The sequence below is a fragment of the Trachypithecus francoisi genome, unplaced genomic scaffold, assembly GCF_009764315.1.
Source record: "Trachypithecus francoisi isolate TF-2019V2 unplaced genomic scaffold, Tfra_2.0 Lachesis_group12, whole genome shotgun sequence".
Classification (NCBI taxonomy): Eukaryota; Metazoa; Chordata; class Mammalia; order Primates; family Cercopithecidae; genus Trachypithecus; species Trachypithecus francoisi.
In genome coordinates, this window is record NW_022681457.1 from 105,116,065 (window position 1) to 105,139,626 (window position 23,562).

Genomic DNA, 23,562 nt, shown 5'->3' on the forward strand with positions numbered 1-23,562 from the left:
TCCATCTCAAAAAACAAACAAAAAAAAAGTTGGAGAGGCAGAACATAAAGTAGGAAACAGAAAAATGAACAAAATAATTTCAGAGTGATAAAGACTATGATTAAAATAGAACAGGACTGGAGGCCTGGTGCATGATTCTACAGCCTTTAGAACTGTACCTGGCACCGGCCAGGCGCAGTAGCTCAGGCCTGTTATCCCAGCACTTCGGGAGGCCAAGGCTCGTGGATCACTGAGCTCAGGAGTTCGAGACCAGCCTGGCCAACATGGTGAAACCCCGTCTCTACTAAAAATACAAAAATTAGCCGGGTGTGGTGGCACGCGCCTGTAGTCCCAGCTACTAGGGACGCTGAGGCAGGAGAATCGCTTGAACCCAGGAGGCGGAAGTTGGAGTGAGCTGAGATCGGGCCACTGCACTCCAGCCTGGGTGACAGAGCGAGACTCCATCAAGAAAGAAAGAAAGAGAGAGAGAGAAGGAAGGAAGGAAGGAAGGAAGGAAGGAAAGAGAAAAAAGAACTGTACCTGACACCTAGTAGGTGCTCAGTAAATTTGTTCAATGACTGAATGTGCTGGGTGGTCAGGGAAGACTCTCAGATCGCATCCCGAGAGGAGACCAGAATGGAAAGCGGGAAATGGACTGGGGGAAAGGAAGGCCTGAAGACAGAGAGTCCCAGGCACGGGAGCCTCCAGGCAGAGGCCCTGAGACAGGACCAAACTTAGCGTTAGGGAAAATGAAAGAAGAATCAGGAGGAACTGAGCTATCTGAACACTTTGCAAACTACAAAGTGCTGCATACACGTGAGGGAACGCGGTTTCTGTGACTGGTTCTTTGTTTACATTATACATTTTTGAAGACTTCTTCCATCGCCGTGGCGTTGGGGCACGCTGCTCTAGGGGCCGAGTCCTTCGCGGGCAGTTTCTGCAAAGGCCCACCCTGCAGGTCCCTTCTCCCGCCCCGCGCTGTCTCGCTGCTTCCTGGAGGGTAAATGGACCCACACACAGATGTGGCGCCGAGGGCTGGCCGGTCACCTGCAGAGGCCGGCACCCCTGTCGCGATAGGTGGTGGAAGTGGGGCAGAGGTGGGACGAGCCAGGTCGGGACCGGCAGCTGGCGAGTCAGAGCCTGGAAGGCCCCGCGCCCCCGCGCCGCGCTCCCGAGTGCTCCGCCCGGCCGGCGGCGACCAGGCGCGCTCGGGGCAGGCGGCGGGACGAGCCGGGCCCGGGGCTGGGACGCGGCCGGGAGGGGAGGGGCTGGGCGGGAGGAGCAGCTCGCCGCTTTCGCCGCCTCCGCCTTCGCCTTCGCCGCCGCCTCCAGGTAAGGGGGCCCCGGAGCCGCCAGGCCACGGTGGCGCGCACCCCGCTGGGCCACTCCCCGCCAGCCCCACGCGGGGCACTCTGAGCCCGGCCCAGCCCTGGGGCCCTTTGCCCTGCGCCCCGCCCTCCACCCCAGGAACACTGGACCCACCAGGAAGCGGCCGCGCGCTCCCCGGCGCTGCCTGCCCTGAGCCAGGCCGCCTGCTGGTGGTTGTTTTCAGAGCCGGAAGTGCTTTTAGAAATCTTGTGGGGCGGCAGAGGGGGAAACTGAGGCTGGGCGGAGCACTTGGGCGACTCCGGCCTCGGCCTCCGAGTTCTTAGAGGTCACCCAGCTGCTCCCTTGACAAATGAGTACGCTGGTCAAGGTCAGAGAGGAAGGGGGCTTGCCCAAGGTCACAAGAGGTCACTGTGCTTCCCCTTGCCCCACGTGGCCCCTCCACGTCCCTGTCAGGAAAGCCTCTAGGACTCTCTCGCCTCGTCTCTCCCTGCCCCCCGCGCCCCCTGCAGACTCTCAAACAGAGCGTTCTAGCGGGGCTTGGGGAGCCTCTGGAGAAAAGCCAGGCCCCTCATGTTACAAGGAGGCCATGTCTTCTGGCGCCCATACCTGAAGTTACAGGAGGGAAGAATTACTGCTGCTGACTTTTGAGTGGATTTTAAAACTGGGTAAACTGAGGCTCAGAGAGGTGAAGTAAACTTCCCCAAGACCACGCAGCTAGGAAGCAAGAGAGAAAAACCTGGGCTACCTGTCTGGAGAGCCTGACCCAGTGCTTGGCACAGAGTTGGCCTCCACAGTGCCTTTGCCGTGACCAGCCCAGCTCTTCCCTGGGGTGGCACTGGGAATTGCGAGCAGGGTCAGGCTAGCATCCCAGACTACTACCTAACTCGAAGTAGGAGTCAGCACATGAACCCCCTCTCCCCTAACTCAGTGTTTATTTCATTGCAGAAAATATGAAACTCTTTTTAAGCTTTGGGAACATCCATTTGTTCATTCAACAAATGGCTTTGGGTTGTTCATTCAAATATTTGTTGAGCTCCTACTTTGTGCATTGTTTAGGCACTGAGGATACAGCACTGAACAAAACGAGCCCTGCCCTCAGGAAGTACACTCCAGAGGGTGGAATAAAGCCCTGCCCTTCAGCCTGGGGAGGGAGGGCTGGGCACAGGGGAGACCATTGGCGTTTCCCCAACTGTGAAGTACTTGAAGACAGCAGAAGAGACCGGTGTTAGAGTGGCCTCAAGCCCTCGTGTGCAGCATCAGACGGAGATGGGCTCATGTGTTAGCTTTGCAGCTTTGTAACTGAGTGATCAGGCAAGCTAAATGACCTCTTTATGCCTCAGTTTACTCATTTGTGATATACCCATCTCCAAGGTTGTTGTGAAAATTAAAGGAGCTGAAGCCACAAAAGGCCCAGTGCAGTGTCTGACACTTTGGGAGACTATACTTTTTTTTTTTTTTTTGAGACGGAGTCTCGCTCTGCCGCCCAGGCTGGAGTGCAGTGGCCAGATCTCAGCTCACTGCAAGCTCCGCCTCCCGGGTTCACGCCATTCTCCTGCCTCAGCCTCCCGAGTAGCTGGGACTACAGGCGCCCGCCACCTCGCCCGGCTAGTTTTTTGTATTTTTCTAGTAGAGACGGGGGTTCACCGTATTAGCCAGGATGGTCTTGATCTCCTGACCTCGTGATCCGCCCGCCTCGGCCTCCCAAAGTGCTGGGATTACAGGCTTGAGCCACCGCGCCCGGCCTTTTTTTTTTTTTTGAGATGGAGTCTTGTTCAGTCGCCCAGGCTGGAGTGCAGTGGCGCGATCTCAGCTCACTGCAAGCTCTGCCTCCCGGGTTCTTGCCATTCTCCTGCCTCAGCCTCAGGTGCCTGCCACTACGCCTGGCTAATTTTTTTATATTATTAGTAGAGACGGGGTTTCACCGTGTTAACCAGGATGGTCTCGATCTCCTGACCTCGTGATTCACTCGCCTCGGCCTCCCAAAGTGCTGGGATTACAGGCTTGACTTTATCCTTTTTAGTCCTAAGGCCCAAGGAGGAGTTGGACAGGAGGAGTTGATCGATTAGGTTGTCATAGCTCAGCGTGTAGCTCCCACAAAGGCTGAGGTCTGGAGAGTTCCTCATAAGGCTCAAACCATCCCTCTCTTCTCTGGTACCACTGGGCTACAAAGGCTGGGTCAGCCACCAGGGCTGGCTAACGTGGAACCTAAGAAATGTCAGTGGGTGGTTTCTCATTGTGTTCTCTTTTGACCTGTGTGTTTTGTAAACCGTGTTGTACATTATAAACCGGGGCTGCTGATGAGGAGTGGGGAACTGGCTCTCTGGAACGTGTGACAGCAGGCAGAAGGGGTGAGAGTGAAATCCAATCCACTTTCCGTTTGGCCGACCTCCGCTTCAAGCTGCCCAGATATCATCGTACCACCCTCTGCCTCTGCCTAAAACCCCACTCTGGATTCCCATTTTCTTTCTCTCTTTCCTTTTTTTCCTTTCTTTCCTTCTTTCCTTTTTTCTTCTTTTTTTTTTGAGACAGAGTCTCACTCTGTCACCCAGGCTGCAATGCACTGATGCGATTTCGGCTCACTGCAACCTCCGCCTCCCGGGTTCAAGCGATTCCCCTGCCTCAGGCTTCCAAGTAGCTGGGACTACAGGCACCCACCACCATGCCCGGCTGATTTTTGTATTTTAGTAGAGATGGGGTTTCGCCATATTGGACAGGCTGGTTTTGAACTCCTGACCTTGTGATCCATCCACCTCAGCCTCCCAAAGTACTGGGATTGCAGGCATGAGCCACCGCCCCTGGCCTTGGCTTCCCATTTTCTTAGGGAAAAGAGCAAAAACCTTTTACACGAACTGGAAGGCTGTGCACCCCTGTCCCCCAGCTTACACCTCCAGCCGCGTCTCAGACACTTATCAACAGCCCTCTGTGCCCAGGCATGCCACCCCTCCGTCCTTGGGACCTTTGCATCTGCTCTTCCAGGTCTCTCCTACCCCCTGCTTCCCTTTTCCCAGGTAACATCTTCTCATTCTTCATATTTTAGCCCTACCCAGACTTGTACTCCAAATGCCTCAGGCCACAAGACTTCTCCTGGTATGTCAGAGGTTAAGTTCAGGGTGGAATTATACACTCATTGCTGGGATTAATTCCTGCCTATACCCTGTACACCACCGTAACTGTAACCCCTGTGACCTCCAGGACCAGGGCTAAGTTTGCTTAGTGGGTCCTCAGTAATGACATCCACTGATAGGGAGGCCCTCTTGAGCACATTGGGGACCTCACTTTATATAAAACGATATTGTCCTTCAACAAAATCTGCTGAAGTCATTTTTCAGCTGTGGCTTGCTTCATTCAGCACACAGAGATTGAGCCCCTGCTCTGCCACATGCTGTCCTAGGATATGTCTGGGAACATGGCCCAAAAGCCACTGCCTTTTTGAGCTTCCTCTAGTGAGGGAGATAGACCGTAAATAAACCTATAATACATTGTCAAGTGGTGATAAATTTGATAAAGAAAATCACAGGCCAGGCGCAGTGGCTCACGCCTGTAATCTCAGCATTTGGGAGGCCAAGGAGGGCGGATTACAAGATCCAGAGATCGAGATCTACTAAAAATACAAAAATTAGCTGGGTGTGGGGGTGCGGGCCTGTAGTCCCAGCTACTTGGGAGGCTGAGGCAGGAGAATCGCTTGAATCTGGGAGGTGGAGCTTGCAGTGAGCCAAGACCGAGCCACTGCACTCCAGCCTGGCGACAGAGCAAGACTCCATCTCAAAATACATAAATAAACAAAAATTACAAAGGGTTGGGTTGGAGGCAGGAGTGGAGGGGCTGGGTGTTTTACACTGGAATGAATAACCAAAATATTAATTGGGAAGCCCTGGTGCCCTGGGCTTTATCCACTCTCACCCGGACCCTCCCCTCCTGTTCAGGGAGACAGACACATTGGCAACCGGCCATTATGTCCGAGAAGAGATGAAGGGGCCCAGATGAAGTCTTTGTGGCTTCAGAGGTGGCAGACCCCACATTCGCTGGACAAATCCAGGGAAGTGCGTGGCAACCCCTGACCCCCCAACTTAGTAAAGTGGAGAAGGACTTGGGATTTGAGGTCACACAGGCCTGGAAGGAGCATCCTAGGTCTTGCCAGCTGTGTGACTTCCGCTTCTGTGAGTCTCAGTTTTCTCATCTGTAAAATGGGGATGGCGATTGTCTCTTCTTAATAAGGTTGTTAGGAAGCTGAAGTGGGATCATGGAAGTAGGCCCCAGAAAATCTATGCTGATTTTATTATTAAACTGTGCTTTTGGAAAAGGACACTATTTGGACAGGGGGACCCAGATGGGAGAGAACAGCCTGAGCTGAGGCCTGAGGTGGTATCCCAGCGTTAACTGGAAGCAGGGGAGTGCAGTTTAGCTGAGGATGAGCTGCAAGCAGGGAGTGAAAGAAAACAAAGCGGGAAAGGCAGGTTAGGCCCGTCCACAGGTGCTTGGGGCTCAGAAGTGGGATATGAGCCTGTGGATTGATGAGAGCTCGTCAGATTCATCCAATTTGCTGGTTTTCAGATTGTGTTGGAAATCTCTGGCCAGGATGTAAACCAGACCAAAGAGAGGTAGAATAGCACCATTGTGAAGATGGCTGCCTGTGGCCTAAGTTCCAGGCACAAGTTTAAATACCACATGACTTGTCCAGGGACCTTGACCTTCAATTCTCAGGGCCTCTCTGTCCCCATCTGTGGAAGGATGATAATAGCACCCACCTTGTAGGATTGTTGAGAGAAAATAAGATGATGTGTGGAAAGAGGTGACACGTGGCTAACATTTGTCCACCTTTTACTGTTGTGATTTTTAAATGTTTAAAAATTTTTTTAATTTTTTATTTTTTTAACTTTTAATTTTTAATTTATTTTTTATTTATTTACTTTTTTTTTTTGAGACGGAGTTTCGCTGTGTCGCGCAGGCTGCAGTGCAGTGGCGCGATCTCGGCTCACTGCAAGCTCCGCCTCCTGGGTTCCCGCCATTCTCCTGCCTCAGCCTCCGAGTAGCTGGGACTACAGGCGCCCGCCACCTCGCCTGGCTAGTTTTTTGTATTTTTAGTAGAGACGGGGTTTCACCGTGTTAGCCAGGAGGGTCTCCATCTCCTGACCTCGTGATCCACCCGCCTCGGCCTCCCAAAGTGCTGAGATTACAGGCTTGAGCCACCGCGCCCGGCCTTATTTACTTTTTGAGACAGTGTTTTGCTCTTGTCTCAAGAGCTGGAATGTAACGGCACAATCTCGGCTCACTGCAACCTCTGCCTCCTAGATTCAAGCAATTCTTCTGCCTCAGTCTCCTGAGTAGCTGGGACTACAGATGCCCGCCACCATGCCCAGCTAATTTTTGTATTTTTAGTAGAGACGGCGTTTCACAATGTTGTCCAGGCTAGTCTTGAACTCCTGACCTCAGGTGATCCACCCAACCTCAGCCTCCCAGAGTGCTGGGATTATAGATGTGAGCCACTGCGTCTGGCCCTAATTTTTTTTAATGTAAAAATTGTGATAAAATACACATACCATGAAATTTACCATTGAAAATTTCTGTGAGTTGTCTCATTGTAATCATCTGTGAGTCTCAGTTTTCTCATCTGTAAAATGGGGACAACGATTGTCTCTTCTTCATAAAGTTGTTGGGAAGCTGAAGTGGGATCATGGAAGTAGGCCCCAGAAAATCTAAGCTGATTTTATTATTAAACTGTGCTTTTGGAAGAGGGCACACATTTTAAGTGTGTAATTCAGTAATGTCAAGTATATTCACATCGTTGTGCAACGAATCTCTAGAACTTTCCAACTGGCAGATCTGAAACTCCACACTCTTTAAACAACCACCTCCCTCCCCTGTTCCTGCTCCCCGCAGCCACTGGCAACCACCATTCATTTTACTTTCTCTCTCTATGAATTTGACTACTCCTCATACCTCACAGAAGTGGAATTGTACAGCATTTATCTTTTTGTGACTGGCTTATGTCATAACTTCTCAGGGTACATTCATCATTCATGTTGTAACGTGTCAGAATTTCCTTCCCTTTTTTTTTTGAGACGGAGTCTCGCTCTGTCGCCCAGGCTGGAGTGCAGTGGCGCGATTTCCGCTCACTGCAAGCTCCGCCTCCCAGGTTCACGCCATTCTCCTGCCTCAGCCTCCCAAGTAGCTGGGACTACAGGCACCCGCCACCACACCCAGCTGGTTTTTTGTATTTTTTAGTAGAGATGGAGTTTCACCATGTTAGCCAGGATGGTCTCGATCTCCTGACCACGTGATCCGCTCGTCTCAGCCTCCCAAAGTGCTGGGATTACAGGCTTGAGCCACCGTGTCCGGCTTATTTCCTTCCTTTTTTAAGACTGAATAACGTTCCACTGTATGTATGGATCATATTTTGTTGATCTGTTCGTCTGTAGATGGGCATTTGGGTTGCTTCCAACTCTTGGCTATTGTGAATAATTCTGTAAACATGGGTGTACAAATATCTTTTGGAGACCCAGCTTTCAGTTGTTTTGCATATATACCCAGAAGTGGTATTGCTGAATCATGTGCTGTTATAATTTGAAGGTGGGGTATTGAGGGCTCCCCCCTGTGTCTTATCTAGCCCATCACTCTGGGGCTCTGGGGGGCAGTTTGAAAACCAGTGGGTCAAATGGACTATTACAGACTTTGCCATTTCTCCCATTTCCTTCTCAGGCAAATTTGTCTCTGTAATTATTTTGTAATTATCCCAAGTGGAAACCACCATTCAGTCAACAAATGTTGCTGAGTTCCCACTGTGCTTACCTGTGAGCAGAGGGAGATAGAAGATAAATGTAAATGAGTAACTGATACAGAATTGGGAGGCTGGTGTGTGCTGTGGACAAAGTAGAGCAGCTGGGTAAAGGGGCTAGGATGGGCAGTAGGCAGGGTGGCTGCACCGAAGTGTGAGATTTGATCTCAGACAGGAAGGAGGTGAGGGAGTTGACTGTGTCCTTATCTGGGGCATAAACATTCCTGGCTGTGGGAACAGCCAATGCAAAGGCCGTGAGGTGGGAGCATGCCTGGTGGGGTCCAGGAGCTGCAGGGAAGAAGGTGTAGCTGGAGCAGCATGGGAGAGGTGGCGGGGGTAGGGGGCAGAGAGGCCACTCAGGCCGATTGCAGCAGCCCCATCACCGTTGTAAGGACCTTGACTTTGAGAAGGGAGTCTTGGAGGGTTTGGAGCAGAGGAGGGGCATGGCCTGACTCTGAGATGGTGCTCTCTGGGTACTGTGTATGAACAGCTGGGGTGAGGGCAGAAAAAAACAGATGTGTGGAGAGGCGTGGCCCAGTAAGAGGTGACGGTGATTAATACCAGGCAGGGGAAGGAAGAGAGCAGTGGTAAATGTGGGCACACATCACAGGGCCTGGGTGTCCACCCCAATGGCACTGTCACCCCACCCACCTTCCTGCCCCTCCTCCAGACCGCTGAAGCAAGGGTGGGAGGGGCGCTTTCCTTCCGTGCCAGCATCTCTGTTTTCTTCTCGTCTGCAATGTGATTGTCCAAAACCCTCTGGGTTCTTCTATGTTGGAACTGTTGCCATGGAGACCTCCTGAGATGCCTCACTGACCTCTAGCTTCCAATTTGACTTCAGATAGAGGTGTAGAATGAATGGGTATCTCTTCTAAATGGCTGCAGAGGGTGCTAGCCTGGGCCCACCTAGACTCTGCCCTTCTAGGAGCATCTCAAGATTGTCTTATTTTGGCTGTGGGGTGCATGTGTATTGTAACCTTCAACTATGCTCTGTGGCATTTCTGGCCTAAGGATAGTGCCATAGCTTTACGTGTTGTAAATGATTTCTTAGCCAAATGCTTTTTCTCTCCTTGGCCCCAGAATAATTAGTCTTCAGCCTTCCCGTGACATTGTAGCCATCTCCCTATTAATGGTTATTTTATTGCACAGCAGAATCATTTAAAAACTCAACTGCGATCAGAAAAAGGAAAGAGAAAGCCTGGTGGGGTCCAGGAGCTGCAAGGAGTAGGGTATGGCTGGAGCAGCATGGGAGAGGCGGCACACTAATATAATCACTGACCCACACTAATATAAGTCACATCAAATTTGACCTTGAGGCTGGGTGTGGTGGCTCACGCCTGTAATCCCAGAACTTTGGGAGGCCGAGGTGACAGGATCACTTGAGCCAGGTGTTCGAGACCAGCCTGGCCAACGTGGTGAAACCCTGTCTCTACTAAAGATACAAAACTTGGCCAGTCATCGTGGTGTGCACCTGTAATCCTAGCTACTTGCGTGGCTGAGACAAGAGAATTGCTTGAACCCAGGAAGTGGAGGTTGCAGTGAGCCCAGATTGTGCCACTGCACTCCAGGTTGGGAAACAGAGTAAGACTTTGTCTCAAAAACAAACAAACAAACAAAAACTTTGACCTTGACCTTCACTGACTACTCCAAGGGGGGAAAAAAAGGCCAGAGCCGGCTGGCATGTAAAGAAAAAGCAAAAGTTCATTCTTGCATGTGATCTTCTAAAGGCCCAGGTCATGGAGTTTTAAGGACGATTTAAAGGATTTTCAAAGATGGTATTGACCATATTTGATTTTCTCCTTGGTGCTAACTTTAGAATTTTTCATCTCTCCAAGAAGAAATCCAGTGGTATTGTTTATGGCATCGGTCAACAAATATTCAGAGGGCGCACTGTGGGTGCTTGTGGAGCTGAGGTCAGATATTTATGGAATGTCTCACTGCCCCCACTACTTACAAAAATGACCCAGTCAGCATTTTCTTTGGTGACAGATGATGTGACTGGCTAGACACAAGTCATAATCGTAGCATATCCAAACAAGGTCCCATTCCAGAATGACCCCTGTCCATCCTGGGTCTGGGCTGTGCAGCCGAGCTGTAGGCATGGGTTTGCCCTGTTGTTCTCACTCTATGTTTGTTTCCCTGGAGAGCGCGTCCTCTTCTAGGTCAAGTGTGGGTCTTTCTTGGAGTTCCTTGGTATAGTACTCCATTTTCATGCTGCTGATGAAGATGTACCCGAGACTGGGTAATTTATAAAGAAAAAGGTGTTTAATGGAGGCATAGTTCCATGTGCCTGGGGAGGCCTCACAATCATGGCGGAAGGTAAAAGGCACATATTACATGACGGCAGGCAAGAGAGAAGTGAGAACCAAATGAAAAGGGGTTTCCCCTTATAAAATCATCAGATCTCCTGAGAATTACTCACTGTCACGAGAATAGCACAGGAAAGACCCACCCCCATGATTCAGTTACCTCCCACCAGGTCCCTCCCATGATGTGGGAATTGTGGGAGCTATAATTCAAGGTGAGATTTGGGTGAGGACACAGCCAAACTATATCATTTGGTGTCTTCACAGTACCTGGGACAAGAACCTCAGGAGGCTACCAGGAGCTGGGAGCTCCTCCTTCCGTCAGTGACTCCTTAGCCCCAGGGCGCTGCTGGACCAGGCCTGCGTATCTTAGGTGACCCCAGGGCACAGAGGTACTGCTGGTCCTGACAGAAGGGACTTTTTCTCGTCGCAGGAATATAGCACTCTCTTGGAATCAGTGTAACTTCTCAGACACACTTGAGATCCAGTTTTACTTTGGCCTGGATCCTCATCCCAAATCAGTTCAAGGGGTGGAGGCCCCCAAGGACCAGACACACAGCAGGTGGCGCATCTCCCACCCCACAGCTGCCCCTACACTTGTGCAGCTGGAAAAGTTTGGGGTCCCAGCCTGTCCAGTTGGACAATTCATAGGGTTGAAACCATGGGCTCCCCCATTCCGGCATCATGGAGAGCTGAGAAGCTGAGAATTGCCCTGTCTGTCCCACCAACCCTTGTTCATTTCTTTTTCTTTTCTTTGTTTTTAAGTTCTGGGATACATGTACAGGATGTGCAGTTTTGTTACATAGGTAAACATGTGCCATGATGGTTTGCTGCAACTAGCAGCGCATCACCTAGGTATTGAGCCCAGCATGCATTAGCTCTGTTACCTAATGCTCTCTCTCCTTGCACCCCACCCGCTGACAGGCCTGTGTGTGTTCTCCTTCCTGTGTCCATGTGTCCTCATTGTTCAGCTCCCACTTATAAGTGAGAACATGTGGGTTTGGTTTTCTGTTCCTGAATTAGTTTGCTGAGGATAATGGCTCCCAGCTCCACCCATATCCCTGCAAAGGATATGATCTCATTCCTTTTAATGGCTGCATGGTATTCCATGGTGTATATGTACCACATTTTCTTTATGCAGTCTATCATTGACGGGCATTTGGGCCGATTCCATATCTTTGCTATTGTAAATAGTGCTGCAATGAACATACACGTGCAGGTATCTTTGTAATAGAATGATTTATATTCCTCTGGGTGTGTACCCCGTAATGAGATTGCTGGGTCAAATGGTATTTCTGCTTCTAGATCTTTGAGGAATCGCCACACCATCTTCGACAATGGTTGAACTAACTTACATTTCCACCAACAGTGTAAGAGCATGCCTATTTCTCTGCAGCCTCGCCAGCATCTGTTGTTTCCTGACTTTTTAATAATTGCCATTCTGACTGGCATGAGATGGTATCTCATTGTGGTTTTGATTTGCGTTTCTCTAATGATCAGTGATGTTGAGCTTTTTTTCATGTTTCTTGGCAACATGAATGTCTTTTGAGAAGTGTATGTTCATGTCCTTTGCCCACTTTTTAATGGGGTTGTCTGTTTTTTGCTTGTAAATTTGCATAAGTTCCTTGTAGAATCTTGATATTAGACATTTATCAGATGGATAGATTGCAAAAACTTTCTCCCACTCTGTAGGTTGCTTGTTCACTCTGATGATAGTTTCTTTTGCTGTGCAGAAGCTCTTTAGTTTAATCAGATCGCATTTGTCAGTTTTTGCTTTTGTTGCAATTGCTTTTGGTGATTTTGTCATAACATCTGTGCCCATGCCTATGTCCTGAATGGTATTGCCTAGATTTTCTTCTAAGGTTTTTATAGTTTGGGGTTTTACATTTAAGTCTTTAATCCATCTTCAGTTAATTTCTGTGTACGTTGTAAGGAAGGGATCTAGTTTCAATTTTCTGCATATGGCTAGCCAGTTCTCCCAGCATCATTTACTAAATAGGGAATCTCTCTCTTTCTTTCTTTCTTTCTTTTTTTTTTTTGAGGCAGAGTCTCACTCTGTTGTCACTCAGGCTGGAGTCCAGTGGCAGGATCTCAGCTCACTGCAGCCTCTACCCCCAAGACTCAAGTGATTCTCCCACCTCACCATCCCGAGTAGCTGGGACTGCAGGTACTCACCATCGTGCCTGGCTAATTTTTGTATTTGTTGTAGAGATGGGGTTTTGCCATGCTGTCCAGGCTGATCTCGAACTCCTGGGCTCAAGAGATCCATCCTTGGCCTCCCAAAGTGCTAAGATTACAGGCATGAGCCACTGTGCCTGGCCTCTTTTTCTTACTGACAAGATCTATTGGTCAAATATGTGGGACTTAACTGTGAACTCACCCCCACTGACTTGGCTGGGCCACATGGGCCCAGGGCTTTCTGAGATAAAACACTCCTCTTCTAAGGATCAAGAGGCCAGAATTATTTCTGATTAAAAGTTTTGTGTGTTTTTTTTTACATTATAAAAGCACCAATAAGCTCATGACAGAAATGCTAAAAATATAGAAAAATAGAACAGAAACCAATCACCTCTAGTCCCTCAGCCCCACCAACCAAGAGATAATGATCATAAACATTTTGATGTATTTCCTTCTGATCTTTTTGCTCTGTGAAACATGTTTTATTTTTTATTGTTGTTTATTTATTTATTTGAGACAGAGTCTGACTCTGTCACCCAGGCTGGAGTACAGTGGTACAGTCTTGGCTCACTGCATTCTCTGCCTCCTGGTTTCTAGCAATTCTCCTGCATCAGCTTCCTGAGTAGCTGGGATTACAGGCATGAACCACCACACCCAGCTAATTTTTGTATTTTTAGTAGAGATGAGATTTCACCATGTTGGCCAGGCTGGTCTCGAGCTCCTGACCTCAGGTGATCTGCCTGCCTCGGCCTCCCAAAGTGTTGATATTACAGACGTGAGCCACCACACCTGGCTGAAACATGTTTGTTTTTTAATTTAATTTTTTTTTTTTTTTTTTTGAGACGGAGTCTCGCTCTGTCGCCCAAGCTGGAGTGCAGTGGCCGGATCTCAGCTCACTGCAAGCTCCGCCTCCCGGGTTCACGCCATTCTCCTGCCTCAGCCTCCCGAGTAGCTGGGACTACAGGCGCCCGCCACCTCGCCCGGCTAGTTTTTTGTACTTTTTTTTAGTAGAGACGGGGTTTCACTGTGTTAGCCAGGATGGTCTCGATCTCCTGACCTTGTGATCCGCCCGCCTCGGCCTCCCAAAGTGCTGGGATTACAGGCTTGAGCCACCGCGCCCGGCCTAATTTTTTTTTTTGAGACGGAGTCTTGCTCTGTCACTCAGGCTGGAGTGCAGTGGTGTGATCTTGGCTCACTGCAAGCTCCACGTCCTAGGTTCACACCATTCTCCTGCCTCAGCCTCCCAAGTAGCTGGGACTACAGGTGCCCACCACCACGCCTGGCTAATTTTCTGTATTTTTAGTAGAGATGGCGTTTGTTAGCCAGGATGGTCTCGATCTCTTGACCTCGAGATCCGCCCGCCTTAGCCTCCCAAAGCGCTGGGATTCCAGGCATGAGCCACTGCACCCAGCCGAAACATGTTTTAAAAACAGAACTAGAGTCATATTGTATATTCAGTCGAATTCTGGTCTACCATCTATCTAGAACAAAATTATCCCTGATTTGTAGCATTTGCCGATTTCTGTGATGTAAATATTCCCAACATGCCAATGTCACCGGACACAGGGTTGGAAGGAGAAGCACAGAACTGATTGTCACCAGCTGGTGTGAGCTGGCACCAGTGCAGCATGTTGTAATTTTAAATTATTTTTTTCCGATCTCAAAATCAGTACTTATTGTTAATAATTCATAAAACACAGATATATAAAGAAAAAATTAAAATCATCCAGAATTCAATCCGGGTCTCTGCCTACCTGGAGTTAGCCACTGCCAGCATCCTGGTGCATGTCCAAACAGTATCCTCTCTATGGATAGAGACCTGCACAAAATAGCTTTCTAGAGAGTTCAAAAGCAATGTGAATTTAATGGCAGAAAATTTGGGGGAAATACAGAAAAGTCTCTGGTATCTCTGAATGGTGATTCAGAGATAATTTTGGAGGATGTTCTTCCAGTCATTTTTCTCCTCTCCATTGCTTTAACATGATTAGACTCATAGTGTGAATATTCAATTTTTAGGCACAGTACAGGTTCATTCTCATGCCAGGGAGGAAGGCAACCTCTAGGAGAGGGCATTCCCACTGATAACTTAATACAAACCCCACTGAGGCTTAAATAAGTAAAAAATATTATTTTCACTGGCATTGAAAATGGCACTAAGGACTGGGTGCAGTGGCTCATGCCTGTAATCCTAGCACTTTGGGAGGCTGAGGCAGACAGATTGCCTGAGCTCAGGAGTTCAAGACCAGCCTGAGCAACATGGCAAAACCCCGTCTCTACTAAAAATATGAAAAATTAGCCAGGCATGGTGGTGCGTGCCTGTGATTCCAGCTACTCAGGAGGCTGAGGCACAAGAATCACTTGAACCCAGGAGGCAGCGGTTGCAGTGAGCCGAGATGGCATCACTGCACTCCAGCCTGGGCGACAGAGCCAAACTCTGTCTCAAAAAAAAAAAAGAAAGAAAAAGAAAATGGCACTAAGGATGAAGCTCAAATTATTTGAAATTTTGGGGGACCCGGATTTTGGGTCCTGAGACCTCCTTTGGGTAATTCCAGATGCTTGGCCCTTCATCCATCTCCCTTCCCCATCTGATGCTCCATTGGCGTGTGAGAACGGGAGTGCCTTTAGGGAGAAAAATAGGAAAATCTAGCTCTTGCTTAAGCCTAAAAGCTAATTCATTCCTCAGTTCATATGACTGGCATTTTCTGAGCGCACACTCTGTGGTTAGGCACCAGGTACAGATGTGGAGGCGACACGGTGCCTGCCCAGAAGCTGGATGCAGTGACCACAGCTCAAGGTGCGAAGAGTTGAACAAGGACATTAAATGAGACAATCCATGGAAAGTGGCAGGGCTGTGTGGGGCACATGGTGAGTGCTCAGCAGTGGTAGCTGCCTGCCTTACCACTCTGCTGAGAAGAGCATCGCACATCAAGGAACGTGCAGGGCGAGGGCCCAGAGGAGCTCAGGCTCCCCTGAGCTTTAGCTAACCAGCCAGCTCGCTCTGCTGTAGCCTTCCCCAGATCCCACACTCTGTGGACCCACAGGCTGGTTTTTCTGGTTTGCTCCCACAGGGCAATTTGCATATTTCTCTGAAGAACCATCCAGAACCTGAGCAGCCTGTCTTCAAACAGAAAGAGGCCCACGGCTGTTTCTTGAAATCTGGGTAACTATCGAAGGTTTCTTTTCCTTCAGAAGCCCCTTGTTATTATTTAAAATGGTCTTCTTTCTGAGTTTACATTTTCTGTCTCCCTCTCTAGAATATAATCTCCCCAATGGGGGGGTCTTTATGTGCCTGGCTTAGTCACCACTGTAGTAGGGCTAATACATGTTTGTTAGATTCATTAACCCATTAAGAGGTCAATATTCATTTATAATTTTGCCTCAAGAAAAGGTTTTTAAAATTCTATAGAGATGTTCCACTACGTTTTTTAAAACTTTCTATTTTAAAATAATTATAGGCTCATGGGAAGTTGCAAATATAGTACCAAGAGGTTCCATGCACCCTCATTCAGCCTCCCGCATGGCCGTTGCCTTTACAAGGAAGCCTAATTCCTTAGTGAGATGAACTTGGCCCTGCCTGGGGCAGCCCTTGGCAGCTTCCACTCCCACCTCATTTCTTCACACCCACCCATTGTCCAAGCCCTGGCTGCACCAAACATCTTTTTGTTCTTCAGAAGCATTTCTCCTCTACCTCTGGGTCTTGCCACATGCTTTTTCCCTTTGTCAAAGATGTGCCCACCCCACCCCTGTCTGATTCACTCCTTGTTCAGGATTCAGCTTTACCATCACCTTCTCCAGGGAGCCAGTGCTGGGTTCAGGGTCCCCGTCTTGGGATCCCTCTGTCTCTCATGTTTCCCCTGTCATGGTGTTTATCACACGGATTGTCATTGTCTGTTTTTTCTGTTTGTTTTGGTTTGTTTTTCTTTGAGAGACAGGGTCTTGCTTTGTCACCAGGCTGGAGTGCAATAGTGTGATCACGGCTCACTGCAGCCTCAACTTCCTCAGACTCCTGGACTTAAGCGATCCTCCTGCCTCAACCTCTTGAGTAGCTGGAGCCACAGGCATGCTCCACCATGCCTGGCTCATTTTTAAATTATTATTATTTTTGTAGAGACAGAGTCTCGCTTTGTTGCCCAGGCTCCTCCAGTCCTTCTGCCTCAGCCTCCGAAAGCTCTGGGATTACAGGCGTGAGCCACTGTGTCCAGCCACCATTGTCTGTGTATTTGTCTGTCTCTACCACCATACTGTTTCCTCTAAGGAATACCTCTCCACCCATCCTGTGACTTCTGCAGGCCCCTGCTGGAATGACACCTTTCATCCACGTATGTTAGCCAACCCCACTTCACCCCATCACTTCATATCCCCTCACCCTGCCTAACTGTTCCTCCCCTGACCACTTCCTGAAGGAATGTTTACCTATGTGTTGAGTGGGCTGCTGAGGGCGTGGATTCTGCAGCCAGACCTCCTGAGCGTGTGTCTTGGTTCTAGCGCTTATTAGCTCTGTGACCTTGACCAACTTAGGTCGCTTTGTCATTATGTATTGACATATTAATGCCTGTCTCCCACCAGAATGTCAGCCCCTTAAGAGCAGGGAACTTGTCAGTTTCATCCTCTAATCTGCCCTAAGGCCCAGAACAGGGCTTCCCACATCCTAGCCCCCTCTTGATTCATCCAGCAAGTATTTCCTGAATGCCTGCAGTGATCCAGGGCCTGTCCAGAAAGCTAGGGGTGTGGCAGTGAAAAAACAACCAGGGAACTGACGTAAGAAACTTCTATACTATTTGTATACACAGGTAAAGAAATAATTTTTTTAAAAAAACATTTTAGATAAGAATGAGTATGATAAAAATAGAAGAGGGTGCTGGGATAGAAGACAGAGATATTAGGTTGGTGCAAAAGTAATTGTGGGTCTTGCTATTAAATTGCAAAAAACCACAGTTACTTTTGCACCAACCTAATACTGTAGACTGGGTGGTCAGGGAAGGTCTCTCAGAGGAGGTGACATCTGAGCTGAGGCCAGATGATGTGATGGTCAGGGAAGGGTGTTCCTGGTGGGGAGAATGGCAGGTGCAAGGGCCTGGAGGGGATGAGCAGAAAGACAGCCAGTGTGGCTGTGGCATAGTGAACAAGACTGGTGTGGGGACATGAGATGGAGTTTAGTGGCAGGCAGCAACTGGATTGCACAGGACTTTTAAGCTTGTCCAATCTTCAGCCTGTGGGCCGCATACAGCTCAGGACAGCTTTGAATGCGGCCCAACACAAATTCGTAAACTTTCTTAAAACGTTATGAGGTTTTCTTGCGATTTGTTTTTTTTTAGCTCCTCAGCTCTCATTAGTGTTAGTGTATTTTATGTGTGGCCCAAACCAATTCTTCTTCCAGTGTGGCCCAGGAAAGCCGAAAGATTGGACGCCCCTGTTAGACCATCATACCGGGATTGGGATTTATCCTGATGTGATGGGAGGCCTTTGCAGGCTTTTAAGCAACCTAGTGACATGATTGGTCCATGTGGCAAAAAGGTCACTGAGGCCACTATGTAGAGAATGCATTGTAGGGCATCAGGAGAAATTGTGTTGAATGATGAATGAATTTGGTCAGAGTTTAGCTTTATTATTATTATTTTGTTAGATGGAATCTTGCTCTGTTGCCTAGACTGGAGTGCAGTGGCACAATCTCAGCTCACTGCAACCTCTGCCTCCCAGATTCAGGTGATTCTCCTGCCTCAGCCTCCCGAGTAGCTGGGATTATAGGCGCACCCCACCATGCCCAGCTAATTTTTTGTTTTTTCTTTGAGACGGAGTCTCACTCATCGCCTAGGCTGGAGTGCAGTGGCGCGATCTCGGCTCACTGCAAGCTCCGTCTCCCGGGTTCATGCCATTCTCCTGCCTCAGCCTCCAGAGTAGCTGGGACTACAGGCGCCCACCACCACACCCAGCTAATTTTTTGTATTTTTGGTAGAGACGGGGTTTCACCATGTTAGCCAGGATAGTCTCGATCTCCTGACCTCGTGATCCACCCGCCTCGGCCTCCCAAAGTGCTGGGATTACAGGCGTGAGCCACTGCACCCAGCCACTAATTTTTGTACTTTTAGTAGAGATGGGGTTTCACTATGTTGGCCAGGCTGGTCTCAGACTCCTGACCTCAAGTGATCCGCCTGCCTCGGCCTCCCAAAGTGCTAGGATTACAGGCGCGAGCTACCACCGCGCCCAGCCTGAGCTTAGCCTTTTGTACGCTAGACACATCCTCATACCTCTGTGGTTAGAAGCAGGCCAGCTCACCCTTCTCTGATCAGAAAGCTGTTCATTACTGAGCTAAGAACTGGCATGGGGCTCCCCAGATACCAGTCTAGTAAAATACTACCTTAGGCTCCTCTGAGTAATAGGTACAGTCAATACAGCCTCCAAGTGGCACATGGAGTTGATTAAATGTAGTGGAAATTGCTGACCTGCTGACATCAGGCTAGTGCTGCCCTTGGCACTGCCCTCAGTTCATGGTTTATGCTGTTCCCCCTGTTTCCACCACCATGGTCTGAGCTGACCCTCTGAGCTAGGGAAATTTGCTGCGAATCTCAAAGGTGGGTTCCTGGAGCAACCGTTGAGGCCAGTCTTGCTGGGTGACTTTCGGCAAAGTCTTAACCTCTCTGGGCCTTCATTTCTCCATCTGAAACAGGGGAAAGAAGATCCCTGTGCTGGTGTAGAGGAAAGAGCTCAAGGTTTAGAGTCAAAAGTCTGGTTTGGATCTCATCAGTTACTGTGTAACTTTGGGGAAATTGCTTGATCATTTTAAGCCTGTTCCTTGGTCATAAGAGGAAGTCATAATGGTTCATGTCCAACTTAACTTTACATGGTAGTTGTAAGAATTAAGCGGACTGGAAAATGCTTTGCAAACAGTTATGTGCTGTAAAAGTGTTGGTTTGTTGCTTTTAACTGCCTCAGGGTTGTTTTGAAAATAAATGAAATATTAATTGTAGACAGACTTTTAAATAACTCCTCTACAGAAGTAATATTTTGAGAACAAAAATTTTTGTTGCTCAGCTAGATGGGAACAAACTTAGGAACCAAGAACAGTATGGAGTGTGGTTATTGAGCTAGAAGGCTCCTGGCCATGTGATGAATATTTAAAACAGAGTTGGTGGCCAACAGTTCTATCTTTGGGCCCTATCTGTCTGCCATTGACTGGCTGTGTGAGGGGAGCCCAGTTACTTCTCTGAGCCTGTTTCCTAATTTGCAGACTGAACATTACAGTCCTATCTGCCTCATAGAGTCTGCTGAGACAATGCATGTTAAAATTGCAACCCCAGTGCCCTGCACCCAGTAATAACTCAGTAATGTTAGGTCTTGTTATTGTTAAACCTTTGCTATGTGCCAGGCACCATGCTAAGCTTTTTACTTGTTTTTTGATCATTTTGTGCATTTATTTTTTAAACAAGCATTTATATAGCACGAACCCTGTGCCAGACTCCATTCTAAGCACTTCACGAATACTAAGCCACATGGGCTGTGTCCTTTACTACTGACGCATCTCTTCTAGGTAGATACTGTATGGTTCCATCTGTAGGTGAAGAAATCTAAGTACAGAGAGGTTGAGTTGCCCAGGGTCCCACATCTACTAAGTGGCGGTACTTGTTTTCACACCCAGGTCTGTCTGGTCCTGAGCCTGCGTTCATATCCTTGATCCCCTACAGTAGAGGCTGGCACCCTTCCCTGTACCCTTCCTGGTGGCTCCCAGTGTTCTTTCTGTTTCTTGGATGCCTTCTTGGCGTGTCCCCTCTCTCCTCTCCTCTCCCTGCTCTTCCTACTCTTCTCCTCCCTTTCCCTTCTGCCCCTGGGAAGGAAGGAAAGAATGGAGGGAAAGAAAAGAAGGAGGGAGAACAAAGAGGAGACCTTCCTCCCTTTTTTCCTTCTTCCTTCCTTCCTTCCTTTGAGGTATACCATACACAAAGTGCATAAATCTTAACTGTACAGCTCAGGGAAGTTTCAAATATATTTATACCCGTGTAACGACCACCCAGGTCAAGAGAGATCATTTCCTCCACCCAGAAACCTTCTTTGCACCCATTCTGAGCCAATACTCCCTCCCACATGTAACCCCTCATCTGACTTCCATCACCATACATTGGGTTTACCATTCTTCAGTTTCATGTAAAGGGAATCCCATGGTAGGTACTCTCTCGTGAATGGCTTTCTGTGTATCATTTTGTCTGAGATTCACTCATGTTTGCTGTAGTTCATTCCTTTTTCATTGCTGTGTGATGTTTCACAGTGTGAATATGACCATTTATCCATTCTACTGTGATAGTCATGTGGGTTGTTGCCAGTTTGGGACTACTGTGAATGAAGTTGCTGTGGGCATTCATGTATGTGTCTTTTGGTGACATAAGTCCTCATTTCTCAGGAGTGGAATTGCCAGAGCATAGGGAAGACGTATGTTTAGCTTTAGGGGATATTGTCATACCATTTTCAAATAGTTGTACCAATGTACAATCCCACCAGCAGTGTATGAAAGTTCTGTTTGTGGCCAAGCACGGTGGCTCACGCCTGTAATCCCAGCACTTTGGGAGGCCGAGGCGGATGGATCATGACATCAGGAGATTGAGACCATCCTGGCTAACACAGTGAAACGCCGTCTCTACTACAAATACAAAAAATTAGCTGGTCGCAGTGGCGGGCGCCTGTAGTCCCAGCTACTCGGGAGGCTGAGGCAGGAGAATGGTGTAAACCCAGGAGGTGGATCTTGCAGTGAGCCGAGATCGCGCCACTGCGCTCCAACCTGGGCGACAGAGCGAGACTCCATCTCAAAAGAAAGAAAAAAAAAAAGAAAAGAAAGTTCTGTTTGTTCTTCATCCTCACCAGCACTTGGTATTATTCTCAGGCTTTTTAATTTTAGCTATTCTGACAGGTGAGTGGTAGTGTCTCATTGGGATTTTATTTTCCATTTCTCTGATGACTAACGATATTGAACATCTTTTCATACTTATGGCTATTGGGAATTTTTTTTTTTTTTTAAGAGATAGGGTTTCATTCTGTAGCCCAGGCTGGAGTGCAATGATCATAGCTCATTGCAGCCTCGAATCCTAGGCTCAAGTGATCCTCTCACCTTAGCCTCCTAAGTAGCTGGAACTACAGGCATGTGCCACCATGCCCAGCTAATTCTTTTATTTTATTTTTCTGTAGAGATGGAGTCTCACTATGTTGTTTCGGCTGGTCTTGAACTCCTGGGCTCAATCAATCCTTCTACCTCAGCTTCCAAAAGTGCTGGGATTAGAGGTGTGAGCCACCATGCCTGGCCTAAGGAACATCTTTTTTTTTTTTTTGAGATGGAGTCTTGCTCTGTCACCCAGGCTGGAGTGCAGTGGCGCGATCTCGGCTCACTGCGGAATATCTTTTATGAAGTATCTATTCAAGTCTTTTGCCCATTTTTAAATTTGCTTCATTTCTTTTTCTTAATGGCTTATTGGAGTTAGTTGTTTGGATACCGTGTATAGACCTTTGTGGATACACATATTGAAGATCCCTCCCTCCATCCCGGTCTGTAGTGTGTGTTTTCACTCTCCTAAAGGTAACGAAAAGAAGTTATTCATTTTAATGATGCCTACTTTATCAGCCTTTTATGGTTTATAAGTTCTGTGTTGTGCTTAAGTAACCTTGGCTTACTTCTGGAAGCATTTCTCACTGGGAATTTTCTCCTGCAGGGCTGGGAATGGCCACGTGGAACAGGCCATGCCAGAAACTGCCGCAGCGGCCTCTGGTAGCTGAACCCACTGCAGGGGGGGAGCCACACCTGCCCATGGGCCGGGAGCTGACTGAGGCCAACCGCTTCGCCTATGCTGCCCTCTGTGGCATCTCCCTGTCCCAGCTATTTCCTGAACCCGAACACAGGTGAGTTCTTCTGTCTCACAGACGGAAGGTCATGCTTCTTCAGGGGAACAATTATGGACAGCCAAACAGCCTGCCAGGCACCATGAGGCAATGCAGAGAGGAGCAAGTCACTGTCCTTGCCTCTAAGGCAGGGGTCTCTAACCGCCAGGCCGTGGACCAGTACTGGTCTGTAGCCTCTTAGGAACCTGGCCACACAGCAGGAGGTGAGCAGTGGGCGAGCAAGAATGACTGCCTGACCTCTGCCTCCTGTTCTAAGCATTTTATGGATACTAACCCACATGGGCTGTGTCCTTTGCTACTGACAAAGCTCTTCCAGGTACATACCGTATGGTCCCATCTGTAGATGAAGAAATCTAAGCGCAGAGAGGTTGAGTTGTGGCAGCATTAGATTCTCATAGAAGCTCAAACCCCATCGTGAACTGCGCGTGCGAGGATCTAGGTTGCACACTCCTTATGAGAATCTAACTAACGCCTGATGATCTGAGGTGGCACAGTTTCATCCTGAACCCTACCCGTGCTGAGTCCCTGGAAAAATCATCTTCTCTGAAACCAGTCCTTGCTGCCAAAAAGGTCGGGGACTGCTGCTCTAAGGAACTCACAGTCTGGTAGGGGGATAAGACATCCCCTTGTTCGGTTATTCACTCATTTATAAGTTCACCAAGTATTTTTTGAGCACCTACTATATGCCAGGTATGATTTGACGTACATGGAGGGTAAATGTGAATGAGACACATACCATCCCCCAATCAAGTAGGACACCGTCCAGGAAGGGATAAGATATTAATATTTATTCATTCATGAAACATGCATTTGTTGAGCCCCTACCATGTGCTGGGTGTAGCACATGGCCCTGTGGAGGAAACAAAGATAAGCGAGGCCCAGCTTCTGCCCTCAAGGTGCTTACATCCAGGTGGGGGTGCCCAGGTGGCTGATTGTAACAGCAGACAGATACAGATGAGTGAGTGCTATAATGGGTTTAAACAGGGGGTCGTGGGAGCAAAAGAATGACACTTATATTTCATCTCTATCATTGACAGTGTCTCCTGTGTGTGTGTTTAAACCACTTATTTCGAGTCAGAAGAGCAGAACTCTTAAGAGCATAGGCTTTGACCTTAAAAACTTCTA

The 23,562-nt window shown here is 48.4% G+C and overlaps 1 protein-coding gene across 12 annotated transcripts in view; it reads left to right on the forward strand.

Annotated features, from left to right (window-relative positions):
* Window positions 1-826: 826 nt before the first annotated feature.
* TMCO4 (transmembrane and coiled-coil domains 4) overlaps window positions 827-23,562 on the forward strand; it is a 125,170-nt gene continuing 102,434 nt past the window's right edge. For 4 of the 12 annotated variants that reach the window (XM_033228051.1, XM_033228056.1, XM_033228057.1 and 1 more), the window contains exons 1-3: window positions 828-979; window positions 15,633-15,724; window positions 22,251-22,437. In XM_033228051.1, the coding sequence (XP_033083942.1) occupies window positions 22,259-22,437 (179 nt within the window). In that variant the 5' untranslated portion in view covers window positions 828-979; window positions 15,633-15,724; window positions 22,251-22,258. Of the gene's footprint in view, window positions 980-1,038; window positions 1,312-15,337; window positions 15,359-15,632; window positions 15,725-22,250; window positions 22,438-23,562 lie in introns of those variants that run through there. The other 8 variants (XM_033228052.1, XM_033228059.1, XM_033228062.1 and 5 more) reach the window with 7 other exon arrangements.